Source organism: Rhineura floridana, chromosome 16 (genome assembly GCF_030035675.1).
Source record: "Rhineura floridana isolate rRhiFlo1 chromosome 16, rRhiFlo1.hap2, whole genome shotgun sequence".
Classification (NCBI taxonomy): Eukaryota; Metazoa; Chordata; class Lepidosauria; order Squamata; family Rhineuridae; genus Rhineura; species Rhineura floridana.
This window is the reverse complement of record NC_084495.1, coordinates 17680167-17698475: the sequence shown is the minus strand read 5'-3', so window position 1 is coordinate 17698475 and position 18309 is coordinate 17680167. Positions and strand designations below refer to the sequence as shown.

General features: G+C 43.3%; 1 protein-coding gene across 2 annotated transcripts in view; it reads right to left on the bottom strand.

The window, feature by feature from the left end:
* The window catches only part of LOC133371393 (connector enhancer of kinase suppressor of ras 2-like), a 463521-nt gene that overhangs the window by 170130 nt on the left and 275082 nt on the right, over positions 1-18309 (bottom strand). For both annotated transcript variants that reach the window (XM_061598777.1, XM_061598778.1), the window contains exons 8-9: positions 18004-18072; positions 1046-1192 (exon numbers count right to left, since the gene is read on the bottom strand). In XM_061598777.1, the coding sequence (XP_061454761.1) occupies positions 1046-1192; positions 18004-18072 (216 nt within the window). The remainder of the gene's footprint in view (positions 1-1045; positions 1193-18003; positions 18073-18309) is intronic.

Here is an 18309-nt window from a genome sequence, read left to right as displayed (position 1 = left end):
TGGAGCTGGCCATCCAAGTAGGAATGGAACCACCTCAATACGGTGCCTCCAACATCCAACTCAGACAGTCGCCCCAGAAAGATACCATGGTTGACTCTATCAAAATCCACTGAAAAATCAGGGCGGATCAACAGAGTCACACTCTCTCTATCTCTCTCCCAATACAGGTAATTGTACAGGGCAACCAAGGGAGTTTCCATAATAAACCCAGGCCTGAATCCTGATTGAAATGGATCTAGAAAATCTGTCTCCTCAAAGGATAATTGGATCAGACTGAGGAATGCAGCTCAGAGCAACAGTTTCCAGTCAGATTCCTACTGCTTCCTCCAGTCACATGGTACTGGCTGGACTGAAGCACTGGCCACCATGCAAGGGTGGCAGAACAACACTACAGACTGGACTGGTAGTCTTTTAGGCTGAGAGCTGATCTGGTGGTGCAGAAGGTAAGGCACTTGGACTCTGATGTCCAAGTCGAATAGGGGTTTGGGACCCCTACTGCCTTATACAGTCGTATGAAACTCTCTTGGCCATGTTGTGTATGATGTGGGAGTGAAAGATGCCAATATCTGCTGGATAAATCTTTTTGCCAACTGAGCACACACTGCAGTCCACCTCTTCCCCTTAACTTTAGATCCACCTCATCCAGCATCCCTAGCGTACACAAAACTGGATATGGATGATCATTTACATTAGGTTTGCACAAGTTTTTTTTTAATGGGATTCCACTGATTTTCACTACTGAAAACCTTCACGTCCAATTTCATTCATAACAATGTTTGTCTTTTCAGTATTCACGTTTGTCTTCAGGTATTTCTTTTTTTCCAACCCTTGATGATTTTTCATCACTGCCTTCAAACTGGAGTCTGCTGCTGGAGGCATTGTGTCCCCTTCCCAATGCTCCCCATAATTGTATCAGTCTAGGTCATTGCTGGGGGGAGGGGAAATGGGTGCCACAAAAAATGGCAGCCCCCACTGTAGGCTGCCATTTTTCTCCCACAGTGTCTCAGAAAACACACACACACACACAACGCCAGGTTTGCCTTACCTGTAGGGCAAGAGGTTTCCACCTCACATTCTTCAGAAGGGCTGGAGCAGACACCAGGGTGTTTTGAGGCCGTTTCTTCAAGGTTAAGATCACTCCGTTTGGGTCTTCGCGCAATGCATTTACCAGGTTCTTTAGCTGCCAGCCAACCTGGAGAAAAATCCCATAATGGTATTTTGAAAAAATAAAATTGTTTTAACTTCTTGAAATGGTGAGGGACATTTTGTACAGATTTCTTCATGGTGACCAAGGGGTGTCCTATTATCAGTACCTTATCCATCTATATTACTGATCGTTCTTGGTAAGAAACAGACGTTATGGCATTTCTGTTAAACGACTTTGGGGTATAGCCAGCTAAGTTCTACTCAGAGTTAGGGATGGAGGAAAAATTCAGTTCAGTTTGCATTTAAAGGCGAACCTACTTAATTTGCACTTTCTGAAACAATATGTGAACCAAAACACAGCCATCTTTTGAAATGTGCACTTCGTCTAATTTTGCAGTGCAGTTCTCCGACCAAATAAATATGCACAAAAACACATATACTAGGGGAAAGTGTGCATAAAAAGGCAAATATGAGTGAAAATAACAAAAAATGCATTGTTAAGGAACACTGTTTTGCAAAAAGGCATGTATTAATCAAAATTACACACAAAATGTGTATATATTAGGAGAAATTCAAACAAATTAATTTTTTTTGCTGTGAGTATGACTTTGGAAATAACTATTTACTTCTTTTTCTTTGACAGAAAAGCTAATGATAGGTGATTTTGTTTTTATTTTATTTTTAATAACAACAAAGTGATAAAATACCACATTCTAAAAAGCACAAAAGTGTATTTTAAGACACTGATGTAGTGCTCTAATTTTTATACCCTCTAAACAAACTGAATTATTACTTTTAATTATCTTTTCTACCGAAGTATCAGTGTTTTTCACTGGAGGATCATAGAACAGCAGCTTCAGAATAATTACAAAATGAATCCTTGCTGTTGTAATAGAACCTGTTAATTTGGGGATGGAGGAGGGGAAAGGAAGTTTGCTAGCATATTGTAGAGCAATATTGGTGTAATTTCTTCAAGGTGCTTAATTAAAGATAAAACATCATTTATTTGAGTTACAGAAAACTCCACGGAGAGGAACTGAATTTCTTAAGTTATTGCAAGCTACAACCACCATCTGAAATTAAAGCTTCACTAACACTCAAGGCCCACGCACTTGCTTTGCCCCTCTAAAAACAGCTAAGAGGTGCTCCATGTTTGCTTAAAAGCATGTAAAAATGTCTCCTCTGCTTTCCCATTTGGAGGGCACTGCATTTCCAAGCACAGAAGAGCACCTCACTTTGTTCTCATGAATAAACGTGGCATCAGCTTGTAAAATGCAATGCTTAAACAGTATTTAAAAACGGCTGGTAAACAAACAGTCTGAACATATACATGGAGCACAAAAAGGGAATGATTTTTTTTTAAAATACTTCTTCTGGGCCAGTGCCAGAGGTGCCATTTGAGATTTTCATGGTGGGGGACAACATTCTTAGCATGAAGCCTGCTCTTGGATCAAAACTTGAGGTCTTGCTGAGCCTGCTGATACCTCCGCCTCTTGTGCATGGATGGTGTCATTTTGGCTACACAAGTTTCCACACTCAGAGAAAGCTAATCATATATAGCAGTGGTGAGGAACCTGTGGCCCTCCAGATGTTCTTGAACTCCCATCAGCCTAAGCTAGCATGGCCAATAGTCAATAATGATGGGAGATGTAGTCCAGCAACATTTGGAGGGCCATAGGTTCCCTTGTCCTGTAATTCCTCATTTTATTAATGCACGTGGCTTCAAGGGAAGGGAGAATGTGCAGATAGGAAGGGCGGTGGCCTGGAATTTTCACATTTCCTTAGGAAGTTGCCTTATATTAAGTCAGGTTGTTAGGCTACCTAGCTCAGTATTGTCTACACTGACTAGAAGTGGCTGTCTGGGGGTGCAGACAACATTCCCAGCAGTGGAGACTGGTGGCTCTGATGTCAGTGGGTCAGTGAATCCATTATGGTATTCTGATTTAGTATGAACTTTCAGCACCTTGGGCAGCTCCTTAAAAGTTTGGACTAATCCCCAGAGCATATTCACTGCCCCACTGACATCGGAGCTACCAGTCTCCACTGATTCCCAGCTCTGCCTGGAGATGTCGGGGATTTAACCTAAGACCTTCTGCACGCAAATCAGATGCTCTACTACTGCTCCACATCAAGGTCATGCTGCAGTGGTGTCCATGCCACAAAGGAAACTACAGCATGCCCATTGTTGGTGGAGGCATAATACTCAGAGGGCACAGACCTGAAACTTGGATTATGCTGTTTGGGCAGCTGAGTCTATTCCCCAATAACTGGCTGTTCCAGGGAAGAAGGATTCACTTCATCACTGACTGGCCCATATGATGTTATTTCTTTGGCCATTATGGAGTAGGGATGCTTCCTGGAACCTCTCCTGGCTACACCCAACCTCTTTCTAGTGGTGTGCTTTCCAGGACAGAGCACCATTTGCTGACTTCTTCTCTGGGCGCCTCATCCTTACTGTTATTCTGTGTCCAGGGAAATCTCTTCTGAATCTTCTCCAGGGTTAGTTTCAGCCCACCTAAACATAAGGATTTAATAGAAGCCCTGCTTCATCCTGTTTCCCAGATTGGCCAACCAGATGCCTTTGGGAACCCCATCAACCAACCGACCGACCAATCAACCAACCAACCAACCAACCAGCCATTACATTCAAAGACCAGCACTACAAAATAATAAAACTATAAAAAACATTATCAACATTATACAGAGAAAGATACAGCTGCAACATGAAATAATATAACTCCAATGGTGTTGAGTAAATACCCCAGTGAGCAAAAAAAGCCCCCAAAAGGTTAGCTGTTATTTTTATTTTTTTCATCATCACAAGTAACAGCTGATGCATAAAATCTTGCCACACAATATGTGACCTGTGAACCCTACCAATCTGAACATGAGCTCATTAGCCATCTGCCACTTGTGTTCCTTAGCATTTCTTTTTAAAAGATTCCTAGTCTGAATCAGGATGGCCCCACTTTGGTACCAACCATGTCATCTTCAGCTTGGCCATGCAACCATCCGGGCAGACTGGCTGAGCCACTGAGGGGCAGGTGACAGTATGGCTCCCAGCTGTCATCTAAGGAAGGGCCTCCATTGTGTGGGACCAGTGAAATGGACAGAAACATAGGAGCTCCTGAGCACATGTGTTTGAAGCGTGAGGGAGAGGGAAGAGTATTTTGCCGCCACCACCCCACTACTCTCCACAAATGGTCCTCTTGGTTTGCAATGTTTTTGTTGACAAAGCAGTGCCCTGCAACGCATGGCTGAAATTCAGCCTTTTCTGAAATGATTTTTTATAGAGCTTAAAATTAGGCTACAATCCCAAATGCACTAGAGAGTAGGCCCACGGTGAACACAGTGGAACGTATTTCTGAGTAAACAGGCAAAGGCTTGCACTATTATTAATATTAATTTAACTCACATGAGAGTTCTGCTCTTCCTTCAGGCATAAATTAGTTTTATGAGGTGATTTCATGTTACCTAGAGAATGTTCTTGGACGTACATTCACCTTGGGTTTCTTTCTAAAATAACTTCCTTTCTTCTCATCTCTGCATTTTCAGGTGAAGTATCAACAAAGTCTAATTTTCTTAACATGTTACTGTGTCTCAGAGAACCACATGCAATTCTTGAATCTGGGCAAATGTAAATATATATATATATATTTATATCCAGGACCCTTGGTGATATCACCAGTGCTTTCTTACCGAAGAATGCTAAATAATTAATGTCCTGAAGATAAATTGCTCTAAGGAGAAGCCTTAATGAGGAACCATTAAAATACTAATAATATATGTAATTGAGGAGAGCCTGCTCTGAAAGTCAGCAGGCTACGGTGGAAAGCTCTTAGGACATTATCGATGGTTTTGCTGAGAGATTACATTTAGGTAAAAATAGTAAGATGACATAACGGCACACTGGAATTTTTTAGATACAGAATAGAAAATTGGGCTTAGCACCAAGAGATTTGTCTTAAAGGGTTGAAGTAACTTCTAGATGCACCATAGAAGGACACTGTCAGGACTTGTACACTCTTGGTACAAGACTTGGATGAGAACTAGTCATCACAGGAGGATCCCTCCATAGGCCCTAGCATGAATCAGGACTAGGGGAAGAGAGAGCATTTGGACCTGCCTGGAGCCAATCCCTGCCAAAAAACAGAGCTTGTGGCTGATACTGAATTTAAATTCAGCACTGATTGTAAGCTCTGCTTTCAGCCTGGATCTTTGCAGCCCCCTCAGCAAAATTCAAGCCAGGCCTGCAAATGAAGACTCGGCAGTGGACTTAGAATGCACTCCTGATTCTTTCTTTGAAGTTGAATTGCCTGTCATCATTTAGTGTCAGGCTGTTGGCAGGTGGGCTACTCCGCTGGCCGTATCAAGTTCCTCACCCCTGTGACAATAGAGATAAGCAGCTTGATTTCATCTTGTCAGTCAGGAAGAAGAACTCCCTTTCCCATGTTCTATAAATCATATGTACCTACCTGAATATTAAGAATCCCTTCTAAGGTCCTGTTCTGACTGCCTTTGCTGAATGAAGTGAGGCAGATAACCACTGGGAAGAAGACCTTTTTGGTACTGGCACCTCGGTTATGGAACAACCTTCCCAGGAAGGCTCACCTGGCACCATCTTTGTAGTCTTTTTGCTGCCAGGTGAAGGCCTATCTCTTCACATGGACCTTTTTAATACTTTATGCAGTCTGCATAACTTCTACCATTTCTAAATCTGTGTTTCAACTTTGGGGGTGTGATGAGTTTTGTTTTAGTTGCATTTTAAGAGGTTTTTGATTTAATTTTGTAATTAAATTCTTGGGCTTTCTTACTTATTTCTCGCAAGCTGCCCAGGGAACCTTATGTCCTGGGGTGGCATACAAACAACCAAACAAAAAGAATACTCCTTGTATGTTAGGTGAGACCAATACTGTATCATCGTACATTATTTTTCAGATCATCATCATTTAATCATCTAAGAATTATACTAACAATGACCTATTATTTAATTATACCCCTAAGTAACACAATGAGTGGTGAGAGATGGCAGAATTCTGTGCAATCCTATACATATATACTCAGAAATACATCCCATTGTTTTCAGTGGGGTTTATTCTCAGATATATAGTATTTCAACCATATCCTAGTTCTAACTGAGGTGGGGTACCTGGGTTATGGGCTGACAAGAAGGTGGAATGTGGGAGGGCTCACATAACTGCTTAGCTGTTTGTTTTAAAGGCCATGGAGAAACCTAACCTTCTTCCTGACATGCTAATTTTCTATGTACATGGATTTATTTACTGATACAGATCAGCTTTTAGGCATGTGAGTCTCACCTAAGTCCAGTGGTACAGCTCAGGGAACTAGTTCTCTTTATGAGAAGTGATTGCAAAAGATTTTGTGTTTGCCAAATAAATTTAGTTTATTAGTTTAGTAGACAGTGGAGACAGAACCTAGCCATGATGGCTAGTAGACATCGATAGGAGCAAACTCCCTAGTTTAATTATGCATTTTATGAAGAACTATTTTCTTTTGTCTGTACTGAATCTTCCCACAATCAGCTACATTGGATGGCACCAAGATCTAGTTCTATGAGATCTAGTTCTATGCACCATACATAATTTTATACACCTCTATAATGCCATGCCCCCTTCCCCCCCCTACAGGTTGTTTTGGAGAAAATGGGCCAGGTGTTTTGCAATGCTCAAAAAACCTTTTTCTTTTTTTTGCTTAAACAAAAATCTCAAACAATTCAATCTGCCACGTCTATAGCCTCAGGCTTCCCCTCCAGCTGTCTATAGAGTACTGACAGTTTCAAGCCATGGCAGCACTAAGCACCTCCCACCACAATTCTTTTGTTGGCTGCAAACTCAAAATGGGGTATACTTTCCTGGTGTGAATCTCATCAATTATGGGGAAAACATACAGATTTAAAGAGCACACAAGGGGCTGAGTCCAGTGAAGAAGCCTGGAGTGCCACAGGGCTCTATCCTCTCCCCCATGCTATTTAACATCTATATGAAGCCGCTGGGAGCTATCATCAGGAGTTTTGGGCTGCAGTGTCACCAATATGCGGATGACACTCAGCTCTATCTCTCATTCAAATCTTCACCAGAGTTGGCTGTGAAAACCATGTCCAAGTGCCTGGAGTCCGTAAGTGGATGGATGGGCGAGAATAGGCTGAAGCTAAACCCTGATAAGACTGAGGTGCTACTCGTGGGTGATAAGGGAAGGCTGGGAGACATTGACGTGGTGCTTAATGGGGTGAAAGACCAGGTCCACAGCCTAGGGGTCATTCTTGACTCCCAGCTGTCCATGGAGGCTCAGGTTTCGGCAGTGAGTTGGGCAGCTTGGTATCAACTACATCTGATACAACGGCTGCGGCCCTACCTCCCTATACATCTTCTCCCACAAGTGGTACATGCCCTGGTCTCCTCTCGCTTGGACTATGGTAATGAGCTGTATGTGGGGTTACCCTTGAAAATGGTCCGGAAGCTACAACTGGTACAGAATGCGGCGGCACGCTTGATTAAGCATAGCCGGCGCCGGGATCACATCACTCTGGTGTTGTTAGATCTACACTGGTTCCAGTGGTCTACCGAGCCCAATTCAAGGTGTTGGTGTTGACCTTTAAAACCCTATACAGTTCTGGTCCAGTTTATCTGAAGGACCGCCTCCAGTATCACCAAATAGGCCGCCTTACAAGATCAGCCACGCAGGATTTTCTCTCGGTCCCACCAGTCAAAACAGCTAGGCTGGTGCGGACCAGAGAGAGCGCGTTTTTGGTGGTGGCCCCCACCCTCTGGAATTCTCTCCCCTACGATCTCCGACATGCCTCCTCCCTGTTGAGTTTTCGCTGAGCATTAAAGACCTGGCTATTCAGGCAGGCCTATAAGAATGTTGGAGTGGAGTAGTTTTTTTGTATCTCTAAATTGCTGTTTTTATGATGTTAGATTGATTGATGAATATGTTGTTTTATATTGTATTTTAAAATGTTATGTAAGTCGCCTAGAGTGTTCGTTTGGTCGAACAGATAGGCGACTAACAAATAAAATTTATTATTATTATTATTATTATTATAATGTTCCTCTCCAAAGCTGGCTTCTTAAGTACTGGAGCTATCCATGGTGCTGCTCTTACTTTGGAAGCTGGGGAGTCAGGAGTCAAGAATAATGAAAGAGGCAATTACATATCATAGGAAGATAAACTGAAGTAAAGCAGCAAGATAGTGGCAGGCCTGAAATCCAGGAAGCCTGCCCAGGAGTCGTGGGCACTGATAGGTCAAAATATGGTCAATTGGTAGAAGGGCTAAAAACTAGAAAGGGGGAACTGAAGAAAGGCTAGAATCCAAAAGTTGCTGAGAGCAAATAATGAAGTGTTGGGCCACAGCTAATACATTTTTTAAACAACCACAAGCAGCAACTTGTTTTGACTGGACGAGAAGTGAGGCTTCTCCAGGAAACACAAGGGAAGAGAGTTAGACCAATCAAAGTTATTTTATTATTTATTTATTTATTAGATTTATATCCCACCCTTTCTCCCAGCAGAAGCCCAGTGGTAGCTAATCAAGGATCCTGGGAAGGAGTGGGTTGCTTGGAAGGCTGTAAAGAGATGTGTTTTATTCAGGAGAGTTGAAATAAGAACATAAACAAAATGTAAGAAGAGCTCTAGTCCAGAATCCTGTTCTCACAGTGGTCAACCAGATGCCTGATCTGGTGCTTTGAGAGACGGTTTACTGTACTTCTTACTGCAGACAATATTTCTTCTGAAACAGTTTTAAAACACGCAAACATGCTAGAGGCAAAAGTGGAGTGAGCAGCAATCCTTCTTTCAAATGGCCCTCAGTGCTTTGGAATCCTCCACCACTGCCAGCAACTCTATCCTCAGCCCATGATGCTTGTACAGAACCATGGACAGCTCCCCTAGGTAGGTTGCCCACCACAGAGTATTATCTATATAAAAGGCTAAGAAGGTTTAATTATCATTTCCCCTACTCCAGCAAATCGCAGTGTGGGGAGGGGGGTCTACACAGAATACTATTGGGGGAAGTATTAAAACAGGGACAGGGAATCTGTGGCCCTCCAGATGTTGTTGGAATACAACTCCAGTCATCCTGACCATTGGCCATGCTGGCTAGGTCTGACTGGAGTTGTAGTCCACCAAGTTGCACATTCTTGTTTCAAACTCTCTTCCTGCAACACTCTAGTCAGGAAAAACGTCCTAACTGTTAGAGAGGTATGACAATGGAACCAATGACCCAGGGAGGTGATGGGGTCTCCAACACTAGAGGCATTCAAGAAGTAGCTGGACAGCTACCTGTTGGGTATGCTTTGAGTTGGATTCTGGCATTGAGCAGGGGGTTGGACTCGATGGCCTTATAGGCCCCTACTATTCTATTATTCTAGTCCCACTCTGAGTTGCAGCTCTTAAAGGATGATTTATATAAAAATATAAAATGATGGGAGGTCTAATAAGAGACCTCCATTATCTTGTTTTGTTTGTTCACCTTTATTTGCCTTGTTTTAGAACTGTTTAAAACTGGCAGCAGCCTTGACAGCAACAGAGCAAAGTTCAGACTGCAGTGATGTTTCCTCACCAGAATGCCTTGAGAATTATATTCTGCACTGGAAACACCAACTCCACTTCTCCTACCACCGGCAATGTCACAGCCAGAGCTGGCAGCTTTAAACAGTTTTTTAAAAGGAAAGAAAGAAGGAAAGAGAAATCCATCACTACTGCCATAGTAAGTGCCCTTCCCTGAAAACTATTTGGGGGTCCTGTTTTGCAGCCCCTCAAAGTTATTGAAATGGTTCCCAAATTCCCCACCTGTGAGTGGGGTGGTGAAATGAGGACCGAGGGCAAACTGAGCCTATTTTGCTCATGTTGCATATAGACCTAATACAGACCTATGTTATATAGTTTTACGATACAGTTTGTTTTATTGGGTTGTATTCAGTGCTCATCCTACTCAGAGTAGACCAAGTTTAAGTAAATGGGCATGGTTAACTTAGGTTCATTAATTTTAGTGTGTCTGCTCTGAGTAGGGCTTAGCTGAATAGAACCCATTATTTTCATGCACACTGCTTAGATACTGCATATGAATGATGAAGCTGTATATAAATATCTTAAATAAATACATACATAAATACAGTAGAGTAAGCACAAAGGAGGCTTATGTAGCTAGGAGACTGAGCTGTAAGTTGCAAAGCCCAAATGCTGCTTTTACCTTGTACTCACTAGCTAGTTGTGCAAGGGGATATGAAGGACTGGGGAGAAAAGGAAACATTTTGGGAGGAAATTTCCCCCCAATTTTTCCTTTTTTTCAGAAAAAACAAATCAAGAAAAGCTTTGAAAAAAACAAAAAAAACCCACATGTCCCCCCCCCCAAGTTTCTGGGGTTTTTTTCGGGATCTTCACATCTCTAACTGTGACTGAGACTCATCATGATGCAAACTAGGTATGGGGAACCTTTGGCTCCAGATGTTGCTGAACTACAACTCCCATCAGCCCCAGCAAGCATGGCCAATGGCCAGGGATGATGGGAGTTGTAGTTCAGCAACATCTTGAGGGCCAAAGGTACCTCACACCTGATCAAGAGCAATCACGTGGCCTAGAACAGAGCCAAGTGAGCCATGCTGAAGTCAGGTGGGGGAGGGGCTGATAAGCAAAATTGTAAGGTGGCAGCATGGCTTGCTCCAATACAACAAAGCAGTTTGCATTGAAACTGCCTGCAAAAATTGAGCTTTTCCCCTCTGTTTTAGCAACTAGCTTTTTTCCTGTGCTTTAGCAAGTGGCTTCAATACAAACCACCTCAAAACAGAGCCCCCTTGGCTGCACCAGGGAGTTCCCAATGGGTAGCTTCCTAGTGCAGTGGATCTCAGTCCCAATTTGCTGAGTTGGCACTAGCAGGGGGCCCTGTTTGCAAAGAAACAATGGGGAGCTCAGTTGAAGCTCCCACTTATTCTGTTGTAGCCACATCTGTAGCTGCCCCATACCTGACAGTGGTGGATTTCAGGTATGGGACAGGTAGGCGTGATTTGTGAGGCCTTACAGGCTAAATTAGGACCTGTGCTGGGCCTAATTAGGCCCACAGGCTAGAGGTTCCCCACTGGCATTGTAAAGGGATGGGGCACATCAAGTAAGCCACACTACAGTAGGGTGGAGTCACCTTTCCCAAGGTATAAAGCAGAGCTTGGCAAAGTTACCTTTTTGAACTACAACTCCCATCAGCCCCAGCCAGCATGGCCACTGGAGTGGGCTGATGGGAGTTGTAGTTCAAAAAAGTAACTTTGCCAAGCTCTGGTATAAAGGAGTGTTCTTCAACTTTGGGCCCCCAGATGTTGTTGGACTACACATCCCATTATCTTTTCATCAGTGGCTAAGGTGGCTGGGGATGATGCGAGTTGAAGTCCAAAAACATATGGAGACCCACAGTTAAAGAACAGTGGTATAAAGGGAGTGGGAGAAAAGAGGAAGTTGAGGAGGAAGGAAGGAAGGAAGGAAGGAAGGAAGGAGAATAGCCAAAAGAAGAGCAGGAAGGATGTGGTGGAGACCAGAAGATGAATCCATATTTCCAGGAGTGGGGCAACAGGAGGAGATGTTCTGAAGTCAAGGCCAGTTGGGTTCGAATCAGAAGCAAAAGGCAGACAGAAGAGTGAGCCAAGGAGGAAACAGAATGGAGAGATATAGAAACAAGGAAGGTATATTGATTGTGGGCCACTGGGGATCAGTTGGCCTGAGGTCTAGATGCAGCCATGACCCAGGACTTCCCCAGAGGGAAGAAGTGCACTGGGGTGTGGTACAGCCAATTACTGTCCTGAGCTTGCAACTGTACACAATAAACTGAGAAGTGAGCTTTGTACAACAAACTAATGGGTGACCATGATATTTATTCCCATAGGTTGAAGTATTGATGGGGCTTTTTGATATGGAGCTTCCCTCCCCCCCCAGCAAGCCCTATAGGCACAGTGACCTTTGGCAAGCTACAAGCTCTCTCAGACTCAGTCTCCACAACTGCAATATGGAAATAATAAGACTGACCTTGCTCACAAGGTTGCTATCAGGATTGCAAAGACGCTGTATGTTAGAGGCTTTGAACAATGAAAAACCACTCTGCAAATTTTAAGTACAGTAGGGCCCTGCTCATACAGCGGGTTACGTTCCGGACCTCCGCTGTAAAGCGAAAACCACTGTAAAGCGGATCCCATTGACTTACATTGACCAAAATGGCGCCTGGCGGCAAAAAAACACCATAAAAGCGGAACAAGCGCTGTAAAGTGGGGCCTTTTTACAATTCACAACCGCTGTATTAGCAGAACGCTGTAAAGCAAAGCGCTGTAAAGTGGGGCCCTACTGTAGTATTTTATTTTACATCTAGCAATCCATTAAGCAGTGGGCAACAAGGTAATATAGTTTACCACTAGAAACAATGTTGGTTGGATGGGTCATACTGAGCCATGCTACCTCATGATATAAAAACCATTAAAGGAAAAGAGTTGCAAGGTGGGGAGAAAATGGCAAGTTGGAGGTTCATTCACTATTCTCCTTTCAAAGTGGTCAAGCATGTAATTTCATTTCCTTGGCAATGAACCCACAAATTGGCTTAAGAAGATAATAGATGACGATGACGAGAATCATGTTTCCTCCACCTCTAAAAGTCATGCACTGACATTTGCAGTTGCTTCCTTGAAAGAGAGAAAAACTTAAAACTATTGATTTGTAGATATTTGACTAGACCACAATACAGGGCAAATCTCTTATGTTGTCAGATATAAGATGGGAGACATTTTCATGTATTTCTACAAGACCACCAAAACTTTCCAGTCACAATATGTCCCAAAACATCATGTTTCAGTCCTTACTTTCCCATCATATCCCTGCTCTTTACCTTCCATCATCCTCAACTGCCCTCACATCTCCCCTTAAAATCAGGGGTAACCAATGTGCCCTCCAGATGTTGGACTCCATCACCCATCAGCCCTAGCTAGCATGGCCAATGGTCAGGGATGATGGGACATGTAATCCAACAACACCTGAGGGCACTATATTGGCTACCTCCTGCCTATCCTTCCCACCAGGCTTCACCTTGTGCCTACAGAAGATACAGTGATGGCCACTAACTTGGATGGCTTTAAAAAGGGGATTCATGAAGGATAAAGCTGTGAATGCCCACTAGCCATCATGCCTATATATAACATGTGGTATCAGAGGCAGCACGACTCTGAATGCCAGTTGCTAGGGAATTTCAGTTGAGTGCTATTGCGCTTGTCTCCTGTTTGTAAGCTCCCCATTATCATGGTCAAGTCCAATGCTGGATCCCACAGAGAAAGAGGTGAAGCTGGTTGAAGTTTGCTGGAACACAAATAACTCCAAGTGAGCAACTTTCTCCAACCAAGGTTGGGATCATACTGAGGCCTTCTGAGTCTCTGTCTCCAGAGAGACTACCTCCTCCAAGCTCCATCCCCTGTAGAGAGCTAGAGCCTTAAAAGGCCAACCCTCTGGCCTAAAGATGGTCACTCTTCCTGTGTCCCATAGCCTTCCTACTGGTGCATTCACTGCACCATCAGACTAGTAATGTGTGGTGGGATGCATCTGGTTCTTCCGAGTCAGGGGAACGTGCCCATGAGGGTCAGGGCTCTAACCCTATAGGCCCTGGTGGTCTGGAAGTTTCCTCTGGCAGTTCCTGTCTTAAAACCTCAAGAGCACTGGTCAACCTCTATTCAGTAGTCAGCTTCAAGTCTTGAACCTGACCTAGCTGCCCCTCTGGTACTCCTGCAGCCTCCAACTCCACGTCCAGATGGTGATTTGGGGGTGATAGGCATCTGGTTGGTCACTGTGGAAATAATATGCTGGACTAAATTGGCCTTTGATGTGATCCAGCAAGACTCTTCTTATTTACTCTGATGTTTTATCCAAGTAAGTGGCCACCATGAGAACATAAGAAGAGTTTGTTAGCTCAGACACTCTCCCCTCCTGCGGTTTCCAGCAACTGATGTTCACTTTCCAGCAACTAATATTCATTGTATGTAGGATTGCTCTATAAATCTACTAAACCCATATTTATGGAGAAAAAAACCGAGACCCTGTTGCAATAAAGATGGCACTTGTGGTTTACCAATTTGAATAGGATGAAAATGGTTTGACTGCACAACAAATCTCATTGCCAAACATGATGAAAGTGAACTGTTAATGTCAAAGTAGCCAGCTATGAAAGGGGATGCCATCTCTGAGACACTGAACTTGTAAGCATTCCAATTTATGATTAGTGCATTTCCCCCACAGTTGATGGTGATTTAATTAGCAAGCTTGCTTTTGGACTCTTGAAACTGATGCTGAACAGAAGGCTATGATATTTCTACTGACTGCTCTAGTATTCTACAGACCCTTACCTACTGAAATTAGCATATGTGCAACTAATTAGAAATTTGGGTATTGAATGGCTCCTTCATTAAAGGGGCAGAACTGTTTAGAGGCTAAATTAAAGTTGATAGGTCAAAAATAAAGGTAAGACATTCCAAATCAGAAATTCCACTTGCAATGTGACTTGTATCCTAGCAATCATATTGCTGTGGCGTAATTCAAGACTTTGAAAACTCCTTACGTCAAGCTGAGATTCCATTAGCAGACATTATTCAAACCCAGAGCTGCCCTGACAAATTCAGCTTTGGCTTTAGCGTAGCTTGCACTTGTTGTTTGAGGGTATTTCTTCAGACCTTTCTACTCAACACAGGTGGCTTGTAAAACAAAGATTTTTTTTCTATTGTGAAATCAACTATCCAAACAGCCAATAATTGTAGTAGTAGTAGTAGTAGTAGTAGTAATAGTAATAGTATAGTAATAGTAACAACAACAACAACAATAATAATAAGTCACTCTTTACCCAAAGGTCCCATGGCAGGTCACAACAGTGTTTGTGTGATGCATTTGTTTTTAATTATGTGTTTTAAAAGAGTTAAAAACAACCTAAAATCACAACCTCACACACACACACAAATAGGATCGGTCCTAAAAATATGTCTGTCAAAGGCCGGGGCAAAGGGATGCGTCTTCAGCATCCTCCAAAAATGTACTGTGAAGTTGCCAGATGCACCTTGGTGGGGAGGGAGTTCCACAACTTAACGGCTGCCACAGAAAATGCCCTCTCCTGGGCCACCCCTGAAGTTTCCAAGAGTGGCAGAACTACCAACAGGGCTCCCTCTGCTGATCTCAACACCCAAGGAGGAGGTCTTTCAGATATTTGGGACCTAAGTCACTCAGGGCTTTGTTGTGGGCTCTCACCCCATATGGATGGTTTGATTTCCCCCCAGAGTCCCCACAGTGCAATGTATAGGGGCTTCAAGAGGCTTTGAATTCCAAAAGACCTTGTTTCTCATTTCCCCCCCTCAGTTTAGCTGAAGGACTTTTTTATTGTTTCTTTGGTCCTAAGTCTGGGCTAGTAGCCAACAGACTAGTGAACTAATATAAGCATACTGATAGCAGCTTCTGCTGGCCGCACACACGCACACACGCACACACACACACACACACACAGAGAGAGAGAGAGAGAGAGAGAGAGAGAGAGAGAGAGACTGTATATGGAACAAGAGCAAGGCATGAGAATTTATTGTGGGAAGTTCCCAGGGTGAATGAGTCATAAGCATGTCATATATCCTTCACCCAGTCCTATAAAAAGGTTGCTTAACCCCCTATTTCTCACCAGTCTTATGGACTTGGTTACTCACCTTACCATTGCTGGGTGTGCCTTGAGACTTAGTGGGTGAGGAATATTCATACTTTTTGTTTTATGTGGATACATACAGTATTTTTCAAGGATTTAGATTATTCTCTGTCTTGATGGAAATATGTTCAAGATGTCTAGACATATTACTTTATTTTGTTATGTAATATAATTACTATATTATGTCAATGTATAAGGCCTTTCATTTTTGTAACAAAGACTTAACTGTATGAAGAATAAATAAATAGTATTAGTTATTCCACTGTAGAGATCCCATTTCTTTAGATGATATGTCCATAAACCTTTGGATGTCTTTGGTGGGATCTCTAACAGTACTTTGCCTAGACAGACCTGCTGGCAAAAACCCGTGGAAGCTCAGGTGACCGCAAAGCTTGTCATATAAGTTGTCTGTGTAGATAAGAACTAGGGGAGTATGTAAGAACCCTTGATCCTATGCATACACTAGAAATAGATAGTTCAGACCTATTTCAGCTTTAAATACTACCATGAGCACCTTGAATTGGGCCTGGAAACAAATTGGCAACCAATGCAGCTGTTTTAAAACAGGGGTTATATGAGTTCCAAGGGAACCCCAACCCGTAATCTGGCTGCTGCATTTTGCACCAGTTGAATTTCCCAGGTCATCTTCTATGGCAGCTCCACGTGGAGCGCATTGCAATATTTCAGTCTGGACATTACCAGAGCATGGAGTACTGTGGCCAAGTCATCTCTGTCCAAAAAGGGCCAAAGTTGGGAAAAGGCACTCATAGCCACTGAGGCCACCTGCACCTCCAGTGAAAATGTTGGATCCAGGAGTAACCCCAAGCTGTGGACCTGCTCCTTCCAGGAGAGTTCAACCCCATCCAGAACAGGCTGTCTCCCCACCGTGAGAACTCGGGACACATAACACCTCTGTCTTTTCAGGATTCAGCCTCAGTTATTGGCTCACATCCAGCCCATGACTACCACCAAGCACTGGTTTAGCACTTCATCAGCGTCTTCTGATTCAGATGGAACAGGGAGATAGAGTTGGGTGTCATCTGCTTATTGATGGCACCTTACTCCAAATCTCTTGATGGCAGCTCCCAGTGGCTTCATATATATGTTAAATAATATGGGAGACAAGAAGGAACTCTGGGGAACACCACAGGACAGTTTCCATGGTGCTCAGCAATAGCCTTTCATGACTAATTTTTGGAAGCAGCCGTGGAGGTATGAGCAGAACCACTGAAGCACAGTGCCCCAAACCTCCACCTCCCTGAGACACTCTAGAAGGAGTGCTCAACAGTATCAAAAGCCACTGAGATATCAAGGAGAATGAGTAGGTTAGTACTCCCCCTAGCATTGTCCCGACAAATGTCAACAACCAGGGTAACCAAGGTGATTTCAGGGCCATAGCCAGGCCTGAAGCCAGACTGGAACAGATGCAAGTAATGTTTCCTCCAAGCATGCTTGAAGGTGGACTGTTACCACCGTCTTGAGCACCTTGCCCAAAAGGGGGATATTGTCCACTGGGCAATAATTGTTCAACATCTCTGGATCCAGGGAGGATCCAGGCCTCTCTGATGAGCACCACATGGTCCAGAGTGGTTCATATGGGGAGAGGCAGTTACCTCATCCTTTTAACTGGAAATGCCAGAGATTGAACTTGGGACCCCCTGCATGCAAAGCAACTGCTCACTGAGCTATATTCCCAATCTTTTCATTCAGGAAGGGACATTACAAGTTGGTCGGTAACAGCTTGTAAGAAAGATACTCTAAGCTGTCACCCTCTGATTACATTAAAACACTGAAGGTCCCCCCCCCTTTGCCAAGAAACTTTGATCTGGATCAAGCCTGATTATTCAGCAGAAAGACAAATCAATATATTTCCACCTTTTTTCCAGCAATGTCAAGACAAACAGTTGAAACTGCACCCAAGGATAACAACTCTAAAGAAGTATTTGCAATGGAGTGATGTTGTCAACAGGGGAAAAACTTTCATACCAGCCTCTACCAATGTGTTGGACAACCACTCCCATCAGTCTTAGCCAGCGCTGGGATTGATGGGAATTATAGTCAAAAATATCTGGAGGGCACCACACTGGTGAAGTCTGCTTCATACATACAGTAGGGAAGTGGCAAAAGCAGACGCTTGGTATTACTGGAAAAGTACTCACCACAGTTTGATGGTTGACCTGGATCACCTCATCTCCTGCATGGATTTTCTTACACTGGTCTGCTGGAGACTAAAGGACAGAAGCGAGAGAGAGAAGCTTGACAACAGGACGGACCAGTGGTGGAATTCTTTAGACTTGTAGCTCACTGTTTCTGAACAACATAATTCTGTCTAACACCAAAACAATGCTCTGTTCTTCATGAAGTGATACCCTTAGGGCCTCTTCAAGCTTTAGGGAAGAATGTGTTGTGTTGTAGTCATTTAGTCCTACACAGAGTAGACTCATTTGAAGTAATAAACACAAATA